The sequence below is a fragment of the Pantherophis guttatus genome, chromosome 5 (assembly GCF_059756535.1).
Source record: "Pantherophis guttatus breed Tessera chromosome 5, ASM5975653v1, whole genome shotgun sequence".
Lineage (NCBI taxonomy): Eukaryota > Metazoa > Chordata > Lepidosauria > Squamata > Colubridae > Pantherophis > Pantherophis guttatus.
The window spans coordinates 46,485,302-46,497,475 of record NC_142067.1 but is presented as its reverse complement, the minus strand read 5'-3'; the positions used below and the strand labels follow the sequence as shown (position 1 = coordinate 46,497,475).

The 12,174-nt window shown below is 34.5% G+C and overlaps 1 protein-coding gene across 2 annotated transcripts in view; it reads left to right on the top strand.

Annotated features, from left to right (window-relative positions):
• Nucleotides 1-5,920, top strand: part of SAMSN1 (SAM domain, SH3 domain and nuclear localization signals 1) — an 80,739-nt gene extending 74,819 nt beyond the window's left edge. For both annotated transcript variants that reach the window (XM_034422770.3, XM_034422904.3), the window contains one exon: nt 1,753-5,920. In XM_034422770.3, the coding sequence (XP_034278661.2) occupies nt 1,753-1,952 (200 nt within the window). In that variant the 3' untranslated portion in view covers nt 1,953-5,920. The remainder of the gene's footprint in view (nt 1-1,752) is intronic.
• The last annotated feature ends 6,254 nt before the right edge of the window (nt 5,921-12,174 follow it).

The window sequence follows — 12,174 nt, the reverse complement described above, 5'->3', positions numbered from 1 at the left end:
GATTTCTGTATCCTGCGCCTTTAACTAATATTTTACAGATTAAAACTGACATTTGTCATTTGTGGTAAAATGCTTTAAATCAAAATACACATTCAGTTAGGAAGCCATATGAAAAGATTAATGTGTCACATCTTTGAGAAATGCAGTCTTGCAGTAGAAAGGTCCACACTGTAGCCTGAGAGCACAATTGATTCACAGAGAATTGGATCATATTGGCCAACTGATTGTTACCTCCCTCCTGACAGTGATTCCCAGTGACAGTGATAGTCACTTCTCTCAGCCCAATTCACCATCAGGCTCTGTGACAAGCAGGCTAAAAAATAGAACTCTTTGTCACATCGTACATTGATAGCTTTCTTATAAGAACAACAGTAAGCATACTGGGAAACAAGCAGATGGTACAACCATGCAGGACAAGCCTTGGAAACAATAATAGTCTCACTTGAGATAGTACCATTATATTTTGCTCTGATTAGTATTGCTTATCCCTAGCCTTTCTTGGGGGGGGGGGTTCCCTCTATTTAGTAGAGGAATTCCTTTCAAAAGTGGTAAATATAACTTTGGAATAACTACCCTGTTTCCCCCAAAATAAGACATCCCCTGATAATAAGCCCAGTCGGGCTTTTGAGCGGATGGCAATAAGGCCAAGCGCTTATTTCAGGGTTCAAAAAAAATATAAGACAGTGTCTTATTCTCAGGAAAACATGATATTTAGGGATAAACTTGAATTGCAGGCTATAGTAGTTTTATACTACTTTTAAAACATTTAGCTAAGTTATTGGTGAGCTTTAAAACATTTAAAGTTATTGGTGAGCTTCACTTTCTAGGATTCTTGATCAGAGGTTCTCCCTGCAATGTTTGAAAATACCATAGGTATATCTGAGACATCGATCTTCAAATCAGTCTAAGTTTTGCATTCCAGGCTTTGCAACAAGATGGTTCTTCATCTTTATTTTTTCATTCATGAATTAAAAATGTAATACGTTCATTATTTAGATAATTTTTAAATAATCATACTGCAAAATTATTTTAATATTTAAATAATTACTATTTAATAATGTAATGGCTGCATTAATATTCATAAAATAATAATACAAACTAAGTTACATTTAATAAATGTGCTTCATAAATAAATAATAATAAATTAAGGATATTTAAATATATATTTATATATTATATATTTAGAAAAATCCTTTTGGATCAAGATAGTTAAGATGGCTTGATATGTACAATTAACAGATTTAAGATCTGTTTAAAGTTTCTTTATGTCACAGAAGTTACATATTATTGCTGTAATCTATGGCTATGGAGAGTGGTGGGATTCAATTTTTTTAACAACCGGTTCTGTGGGCATGGCTTGGGGGATGTGGCTGGGTGGTCATATGACTGGGTGGGCATGACTGGGTGGGTGTGTGACTAGGTGGTCGTGGCCAATTCAATGTCACTCACATCGAGGGGTACCTTGCCTGGACTCTCCTTGTCCCTCTCCTCCCAGCCAGTCCTCACCTTGTCTTGCATGTTATGGTGAGAGAGGAAGCTTTTTCAAAGTCATCTTCCCCGTGATACTAGCCAGTAAAATGAGATTTTGCTATCAGAAGACCTGATGTACATGATGATGGCTGATATCAGCTCCTCTCTGTTCTAACTGTGATTCAATAAGAAACTTTCATTTCACTAGTGGAAGAACTTTGTATGCTACTTTATGCTTTTTCTCAAGTCTTGTTGACTGACTGGTTGTTTTTTATTTTTTAGATGAACAAGACCAGGAAACAGAACCAATGCCACAGATGTTAAACCCTAATCTCAGCCCTAACAAACTACAATTAAATGACTGTCCAAGAGATTCTGGTTGCTATATCTCACCGGAAATGTCAGACAATAGTAAAGAAGATCTGGATGCAGAAAATCTGTCTGACATCATCCAGAAAATTTCCATCGCTGAATCAGATTGAAACCTGCTTATATTTCCAGCAAATTATTAATACTTACTTGGGAGTTTCGAGAAGTATACTGAAATGATTTGTTTGTACAAGTATACAATAATTATAGTATACATTATTAGTTTTGAGACTATTTCATTTTATCATTTTATCAAATTTTGCAAACAAATAATATAAATGTCCTATATTATTATTTGCAACTTTCTTAAAATATACTATTTGGATTTTATACAGAATTCATATAAGATATTATATTTTTACAATATGAGTAACATTATTTTATAATTCTGTTTACCTAAAAATTTAAATATTTAAATTTAAGTATTGTAAAAAATGTATATAATTACTATCTAATTTGAAATAAAACTATATAGCTATACTTTTCTAATGCTATATTTCTATATGGTACTTTTTCCTAATACAATTAACATATAACGAGCTATTTTTTCATATAAATATTGCTATGTCTATTTTAATTAATCCACTGTGAAGAATCATGTATAATGATGTTAAAACAGTTTATATTGCTTTAAGGTAAATGAATATATATCTATATAAATTACATTATTTATGACATTTAATTCTGGATCCTGATACTTTGTCCATATGTTTATTTTTCCCCATATATTTTTCATTATTTTCTTCACAGTGTGGAAGATTAATTATTAGCAGCAAGTAATTTTCTTTTCTCAAAAATTTTTTCAATATGTGTGAGATGCAAATAGACATTTAGGAATAAATATTTATTACCAAGCATTTTTTTTAAAAAAAATGTTCTCAGTAATGTCACATCAGCTTTATTTTATAATGATATATAAATATTCTCTTGCAAAATAAATTAAGTATGTGCCATGAAGTCTGTGTCAACACTTTAGTGACCATACAGATAGACTTGTCTAGAATGATCTGTCTACATCAGTCTGCTCAGCATTTCCCAACCTGCTGGTACTGTAAATATGTCCACCCATCTGATACTGGAAATCCTCTTTCATCTTTCCCAGCAATATTGATTTCTGGACCATTGCATAATGTGTCTAAAGCAAGGGTGTCAAACTCACGTCGTCAAGTGGTGTCACGTGAGGTGTCAGGACTTTTCCCCCTTCGCTAAACTCAGCATGGGTGTGGCCAGCGTGTGACGCATCCAGCCCGTGGGCCAGGAATTTGACAGCCCTGGTCTAAAGTATGACAAAGTGAGCCTAGCTATTTGTACTTTAACTGAGAACAGAATATTGCTTTGTTCTTTGATCCATATGTTTTATTTCTTGATAATGTGTGGTGTTTTCAAGAGTTTCCACAACACCATAGTTCAGAATAAAATAATGTCACTGAATTGTAATGTAAATATTTTTTCCAAGAGATGATATAAAATAGCCTAGCTTTTCCAGCTGGGAAGTCTGTTTAAGTTCTGTAATCGTACAACTTTAAAAAGCAGGTCATCTAATTTGGTTAATGAATTTGCCTAAAGTTCTTTGAGTCTAACTTGTCTCAATTTTTTTTCAAAAAAATGAACTATATTAATACTTACAGCTAAGGAGAACTGCATTAGGATCAAATGCAGATACTGGCCACACCATCGTCATATCAAACAGAACTTATATGACTAACCGTATTGACATGGTTGCAATCTTCAAACAAACATAATTTATAAATAGTTCTGCAAATAATATATTGTGATATTTGTCCAGAAGGAAGGATAGTACAGGATGATAAAGCATAGAAATAAATAATAATAATAGAAATAAATAATAGAAATAAATAATAATAAATTTTAGAAAGTGGATTTCAAATTGGATTTGAAATGAACAATAAAGCATACTTTCAGTATTGTCAAATGCAAGTCAGGTGGGGAAGAAAGTTATTTTTTTGCTGTCCGTTCACTTTCTGACTTTTCTTGTTGAGTTGGGTTTATCTGAAAGCATGTTCTGTTTAACTTCAGTTCTGTTAAAAATCCATGGTTTAGGTGTAGGATGATCTCACTAACGTATGTCTTTATTTTAGTTTGCATAAATTGCTGCAGTATTTTGGAGAAAGGGGAGAGTCTATAAAGCTCCTGTTTAAAAGTTTAGGGAATGTGATTGGAAATATCATTTCTGCCCGAGAATTGTTACTAAGAAACTTAAAAATATTGAGATGATAGACAAAGTGTGACCTATTGTTCTTAAAAGCAGAATAAAAGGAAGCTGTTCTTGTTTTCATTAAAAAAAATCCTTGTTAACGATATGTTTTCACTGTAAACCACCCAGACATAACTTAGGTGAGATGTGCCATCGAGAAATTAAATTTACTTATAATTTACTCTTACTATTGCACTCATGGATTAAACCACAACTATAGAACTGTAACAAAAGAGTTCATTGGTGACTAAGTCAGACAAATAGAAGTCTAATTAGGATTTATGTTCAACTTCTACAGCAGTTGAGTCATATCTCTTACCCATATAGAATTAGGCATGCCACTGTCAGTTTTTACTTATTTTTTTTACCAAGAAAGAAAACAATACAAACTAAATAATCTAAATCAAATGTTTTCAATAGTTAGCTGTTTTAATATGACTTCTGCATTTATTTTATCTGAGGCATGTCAAAGGCTACAAAAAATAATTGGAATGGGACAATAAACTAGCCAGAACTGGGCGGGGGGGAACGGGACAGGACAAAATGTGACTTTATTTTAATTAAACTGAGCTAGAGTTATATTTGGTTAATATATACTATTATATAGTATGACTAGGTCTCGTGTATTTAATAATCCTTCTCTTTTTGTCACATTCAAATGACAATTCAATGGCAATTGTTAGGGAAGCTAAGAAGTGGATATTAAACTTCCAGGAAGGTGTAATGCCAAGAGCTCAATATGATCAGATTTCTGATATACAAAATTTATTGTAATTATCATAAGCAATTTAATAAATAAATGGCAGCAGCATCTGCAGCAAGTGTTTTATTTGGGAAGGTGTAAAAATGATTTAGAAATAAGGCCTGTACACTGCATGCAACCTTCTGAATCATCTTCATCTTTTGTATGCAACAATACCCTAGGAGATATGGTACAGAATCAGGTACACTTGGAGAGGAAATATTTTGCCTTAGAATGTGATTGCATCCTTCTTCCCTTAACCTTGGTTGATCCCATTTTTATGGAAGAACAAGCAAAAAAGATTTGTGGCTATCAATCTATGCAAAAGAGCCTCTTTAGGAATGGGATATGTATAGGGGGAAAAAAAGAAAATCTCTTGGAAACAAAGTTTACACCTTCCTTAAATAGCTGGTGAAAAAAAGGGTATGAAAAATCAAAGTGGAAGTGCAGAAAAGCATTTATATGATTATAAATTTGTGTATCCCTTAATTTCTTAACTTTTTAAATTTCATGTTTTGATTTACTGTTAAGAGATCAAATGTAAATGAATAGTGAAATCCCTGTTGAGTTCAACTATGGAGTTCATACATGGAATCAGGACCAGAGGGGTTTTTTTATTGTTATTTTGTTTAATGCCTAACATTGTATTCTTAATTTTCTTGACTTTTGACTAGCTTGGACTTTTGTATCAATGTTTGAAAAGCCTTTGGTATTGCATTAGTGGATTAATTAATAGTCCTTATGTAGCCTTCATTATTATTTGAATTTGAAACCTCTGTGTTCAAGTGTTAAGAGGGAGGCATTAAACGTTTACCTGAAAGGATTAGCTTCAGATTGTACAAATGAAAGTCCAGGTAAAACTCATCTAATTAAAACCTATTCAACTGAAAATCTTATTTATCAGAAACGAATGTTTCTTTTATCAATATCATCAACAAACTATTCACCTGAGCAGCTAGCAATAAGCAAGAGAGCTTCACATGAATGTCAATTAATTTAATTTGCTTTTCAAATAAACTTGCTCTCCATGTGTGCAGTTTAAGTACTGTTCTGTGTATCCATCATATAAAGGTCAATTAACCTCAATTTCAGTTATTGGACTTGAATAAAATAACCACAACTGAGATGCTATTGTTTTATTTTCTGCTATTGGAACACAAATGCAAAAATGTGGGGAGAGATGGCTTTCTTCCCAAATGTTTCATTTTGGAGAGATATAGACTAAGTATTCAATCAATCAAATATTTTTTTAATATTTCCATTGTGTATTCAATTTTAAAAGATGTCATTGTTTAGCACATACCTTAACAGAAGTTATATACAGTATTTTGTGCAAAATGTAAAGTTGTAGTTTAAGAAGAGTTTCGGATATAATAATTCATATTTACACTAACACCTCTCTTGGTGGAAATATTGTTAAAGATCATTCTAATTCTGTAAAACGGTTTAACTTTTAGCCTTGGATTATCAGCATTTACAGATGATATAAAAAGTGTTTGCAATGTAAGAGAAGCTTTGAAAGCTCTTGTGTGGAATCATGCAAGCAGCATTAATTGAAGGCCCATCAGTGGTTTAGAAATAATTGAACCAAAAGTAATTGGCTGAAGCCAGGATTACTGATTTGGGAATGCACCAATTTCAGTCTGTTTCTAATATTGCAGACAGGTATTTAGAAAGCACACTTGACTGGAAGGTTAGTTTATCATTACCTCCTGTGCTGACTTTGCTTCTGTACATCAGCAATTCCTTTGCTAAAACATAGCCATGCGGTTATTGTTCAGTGATCACATAATATTATGTAACTTCTTTCAGCAACTAGTATATTACCCAATTTAAGTAATGGCTGCCTGGTGGCTCACTTGACTGTTGCATTCAAAAAGCATTGGGACACAGCTGAATTAGTATGCTTCTGTTTATGAAATCAGTCTTCTATATTCTCCCCTCTAATTACCATCTTGCAAACATCCCAAATCCACTCATCCGAAAAGCACTACAAAACTCTACCTACTTGCTTCTTCTGGAAAAGCAAAACAACTTTTTTATTTTTGTCTATGGAAATTCTCAGTCATCCAGATCATGGTTGTCCAAGGGTGCTTTTTCAAAAGGCAACTGGATTTTCTTTGTTTTTCCTTGAAGACATTTCACTTCTCATCCATGAAGATTCTTCAGTTTTTCTTCAGTTCAGTTCTTCAGATAGAACTACAAGCTTAGTAAGCTCTAACACAGGGGTATCAAACTCGATTTCATCGAGAACCGCATCAGGGTTGTGTTTGACCTCGGGAGGCCAGGTGGGTGTGGCCAAGGTGGGCGTGACTAGCTCAACATCACTCATTTCAGGGGGTGCTTGTGGTGGCTGAAGTGCTCTGCCAGTGAAAATGGAGCTCAGGAGGGCCACCAGTACTCCATTTTTTCTGGCAGAGGGTTGCAGGAAGCTGTTACAGCCAAAAACAGAGCTCAGGAGGGTCATGCGTGGCCCTCCCAAGCTCAATTTTTGCTGGCAGAGGGCCAGTCCTTCTCTTTTTCCAAGGCATCCCCATAGGCCAGATCTAAGCACCCTGCGGGCTGCATCTGGCCAGGGGGGCTTGAGTTTGACACCTTTGCTCTAGCATATTTTCAAACTCAGTCTTACTTTTACTGGACTTTTTTTCTATATCAAAGTTGATGCTGTTCAGTTTTCAGAGAGTTGTGCTGATGAGAAACAAAAGGACAGAGCCCTAACCACCTTTACAAAATTCCTTTCCAATATTCCATTTGGTTGGATAAGAATAAAACTCCCCACGATGCATTACTTAAGATTTCTTATTAATTGGCACTCTAGTGGGCCATCCCAGTAGACTGATTGATATTTGAGAGAAGATGGTATGATTAATAACTCATGTCTTATACTTTGATAAGGCTATGAGATATTTGCTATCTAAGACAGCCAGTTTGGATTGAGGCAATGCCTCCTATGAAGCATCTTGAACATCATCAGGGTCTTGTGGAACAACATTTTGATTAGCTAAGTGAAAATGAATCACAAATGTTGGCATACAGTTATGGTACAGATTTTATCCAAGGAATGATCAATTGGTTACAGAGTTGATGAAACATTAAAAGGGAAGATCAATGGAAGACATTATATCCTTATAAGACAAAGATGTTCTACTCAAGGCCTTACAGTCTCCACCATCCTCATCAGGCATGGATTGCAATTACAAAGATATGGTAATTGGTAGCATTAAATCAAGTCCCTGAGTGAGATCTGCTGTCACAGCAGCAAGTCCTTCACTGAAAGCTGGCAAAGAAATTCTCCCTCTTTCCTCTGGCACAGCAGGAACATCAGCCAATCACTGGCATACAGACAGGCTACATTTTCAATCTGTTATAACTATCTCTAGAAGCAATTTAGTTAATTGTTGGAATCAGTCTTTTATAAAGAATCCCATATTTTCAAGTTATATTCTTTAACTCAAAAATAATGCATTTATATAGGCAAGACTCAGGGAGGGGAGAGGCAAAGATCCAGAGACATAGAAAAAACTGACTTAAAATTGTAGTCAATGCTACAGTCTATGTTTACTCAGAAATAAATCCATAGTATGTCCAACAATTGGGGGGAAATGGGCAAATATACAGAATTTTATTGGACAGTCTGGTTTGATCTTCAGTCAGCTTTATCCTCTGGCAGATTCACTGTGAATCCATTGTGAAGCGCACTAAATTTAAGTCTGCTGGACAAGGCACTGCAAGAGCAGTGAGCAGGCCATGGAAGTAGAGAGACGGTGTCCCCTCCTCCTCCTGCAGTCCATTACGACGTGGAGAATTGGCTGCAGCTGGGCTGGGCCAGTGTCTTGGGGCGGAGAGAAAGTCATGCATCTCCCCGAATGACTAAGGTGCACGCAGCACCAACAAGGGCTGGAAGAAGAGACAAATACAGGACCGCTTTGCTGCCACTCTGGAATATGGAGCGAGTCTCCATCCGCCACCGTCGCCCTTACCTTCTCAGGCAAATAGTGAGTGGGAGAGGAGGGCGAGGGGTGGGGCCAGCCAGTGGTGCGATCACCCGACAGAGAGCCACAGCAAAGGGCCCAAAGAGCCGCATGCAGCTCCAGAGCCGTGGGTTGCTGACACCCGCCATAGACCATAAAAGGATAATTTGGATGACTGGCAACTCCTAGCTGATGATTCAAGCAAAGAACCTTTAATTTCCACATTTGTCATCTAGGTTCATATAATGTTCTAAGCCAAGGTTTGTTTGGCCGTGTTCATACAACTTAATATAACAAATTGCAGTATCTGGGGTCATACAACATGTTAATCTAAAAACAAATAAGCCATATTTGTCATACTTTCAAATATGAATTTAGCTTTGAACTGTGAACAAATTCCATCAGAAGGCTGCTTCTAAGTTGTTTCTCACCCTGAGTTCAAAATTGCACTGGCAAATGATACTCTGTGTTGCTAATGATTCTTCCTAATCTATTCTTTGAGGAGAAATTTCCTCAATATATACTACATGCTTTAAACATGGTTAGGAAATAGTTGTGCTAGTCACAAATAGTTGATAAATTCTACTGCACTTTCATATGCTACAGCCTACAATGTAGGGCTTTTGGGAAAGGTTGAGAAGAGAAAAATGACAGAAGAAAGGAATTAAAACTACTACTGGAATTTAGAAACAGACATGATAGTTCTTATATATTTCAGAGAGAAATATTATTTCCAAAACTGTTTACATTTGTGGAATTCTTTATCATCCTTACTAGTGCAGATATTCTGACAAAATCTAGCATTACCAATTCCTCTGAATATAATCCTTATATAAACAAGGCTTATTCCTTACACAGCATTTTAACTGATGCTCTAAAATATATTCGCTCTCAACAATATTGGTTAACTGGCTGTTACTATATATTTTCAATACTGACAGATTTGCTTAATCACACAGTGATGATACATAGCCATGACCAATAAACTAATATATAGTTTGAAAGCTGCCAACTTATTATTCCTTGCAGTACCCATTTGATGCCATGGTGTACTTTTCAGATTAAGGTAAAGAAGCGTTTAAATGATTTAAAGAATCCTGGTTGCAGACATTATTACTTATATGTCATCCAATAGCTCCTTGGACAGGAAAATGGTTTGAAGCAGCTCTGAGTGGATGTAAAATATTACCGTCATGTTGTTTTTAATTCTCAGTCTTCTACTCTACGCCCAACTCACCTGCATATGTTAGTTTTAAGCATTGGGATTCAGAGTGAAAAAGAAATGTTAATAAATAAATACATATTTCATGAGTAATAGAGACCAGCACTAGAATTAATCACTACAGCCCTTTGACTGACCTAGCTGTCTATTGATAATTGTGCCATAATATATATATAGCTGGTTTTGACAATAAAAACAAACTGTTTGCAAATAATAGCCTGAATTGCTGTTATGAACCGACTATTCATACAGGACTTAATTGGGTATCTTTGGATCAATCATTCTATCTCAGCCCCAACCTATCTCTTAAGCTATATTTCTGAGTTTAAAATGAGAAGGGAATCCCATAAATGCTATGTGAAACTCTCAGACAAAATTAAGCTATAAATATCGTAAAGAAATAATATGCATGCTTGTCCCCATGATTTAGATGTCATTGCCAGCAAATCTGTCCATGTGTCATCTCTTCACCTTTTAAAATGGTAAGATAAACAATTATTTACAAATTACAGTAAAAGGTATATACTCTGAGCAGTAGCCATGTGCAAAAGTAATTTTCTACATATTTTCTACAAAATTGGAGACACTTGCTAATATAGTATGACTTTGCTTGAAGAAAGTTGTTCCACAAAGATTGTTGTCATTAACACAAGGTATTTCAAATAAATTTTTATGATCAAAAGAAAAAAGAAGGAATGCTAAAATGTAATAACTGATTGGAAAGGTCAGTACAGTATGAAAAACTGCTAGCATTTGTAGACTCTAGGATTGGAGGTAGGGTGAGACAAGTCTTTGAGGATGCTAGGTTATTAAAAACCTTCTTGGACAAAAAAGGAAAAAAAGCTACAAAAAAGGTGCCAAAGTCTGAGAGAACTGACATTTGTAGCCATAGCAATAATTTTGCAAATGACTAATCAGAAAGAATCAATAAGCAGAAAGATGTTCTCTGAAGTGAACACTATTAAATTATTTCAGGGAGGAAATCAATTATCTCCAAGGCAGCTATACCTCCCCAGCTCAATATCCAAATTTATGACAGCTGCTGCAACTATAAAATGTTGAAATTTGAAACCACTTTGGTTTCTTGGGTAAACTGATAGTTATCTTACATTATATAAATAACTTTTCAAATATTTCTGCCTGTTGTCCATAAAACTGGAAGGTAGAAATCACACTTTAAAGGAATAAGAAATTTAAGTAAAATAACTAGCATTTGATATTGAAACAACTTCTGTTTTACATGAGAAAGTATGTTTAGGGTTTCCAGTTCCACGTATACATTTATGCATCAGAAGTTCTTTTATAATGAATAAATCCTTTTGAACATAAAGAAGGGATCTGATGACAATAAGCAAAAAATACTTTTTAAAAAATACATATTTTCAGTTTAATCAAGGATTCAGGTACTAAAGCAGACATTCCGCTTGATTTTTTTTCTTCTCAACAACTATCAAAAGAGGATACTTTTGATATGAAGATCAGATGTTGGGGGAGGGAACCAATAACATGGATCTCCTTAATTTTTCTGGATAAACTGCAGAAAAACTAAGAATGCTTATAAACAACTTTAACATATTTAACATTTTATGCAAATATGGCAGATTTAAAAAGGGAAGACATGGGGGTTATGTTATACATAGAAAGGTTAAAGGAACAAATCAACTTTATATCTGAATCTTAACATTTTGGTTTTGTTTCTGTAAAAAAAGCATAATCTTTTAGCTCTAATATTCAATGACTGTTCTAATGTTGAAGTCCAAAAATTTCAAATGAGTTTTAAAGCTTTTTTAAAATAGTATTTCACATTTTAATTATATCAGAATGAATTGTGTTTTTCATATTTGTTTCAAATATTCCTTCTAGTGACACCCGCAGACTACTACTGCATCCATGGAATTTACACTTTTACAGTATTCTGATTTCACATTTCCAAGAAAAAATGATCCTCTACTATTTTGCAAAACGTGTTATATACACATCTGTCTTTTGATCAGTTTTCACACCTGCAAATGTATAGCCGCAGGTTGTGAATTTCAGCTTAGTTAATAAATAATTGTAAAAGTATTTAAATAATTGCTCTTTCTGAACTTTTCATCCAACACAACAAATATTATTCAAGTGTAGTAGTGAGAACTATAATTTCTACTGTATCAGAAAAGGTGTTCTCAAAAAATGGAAGCCTTGC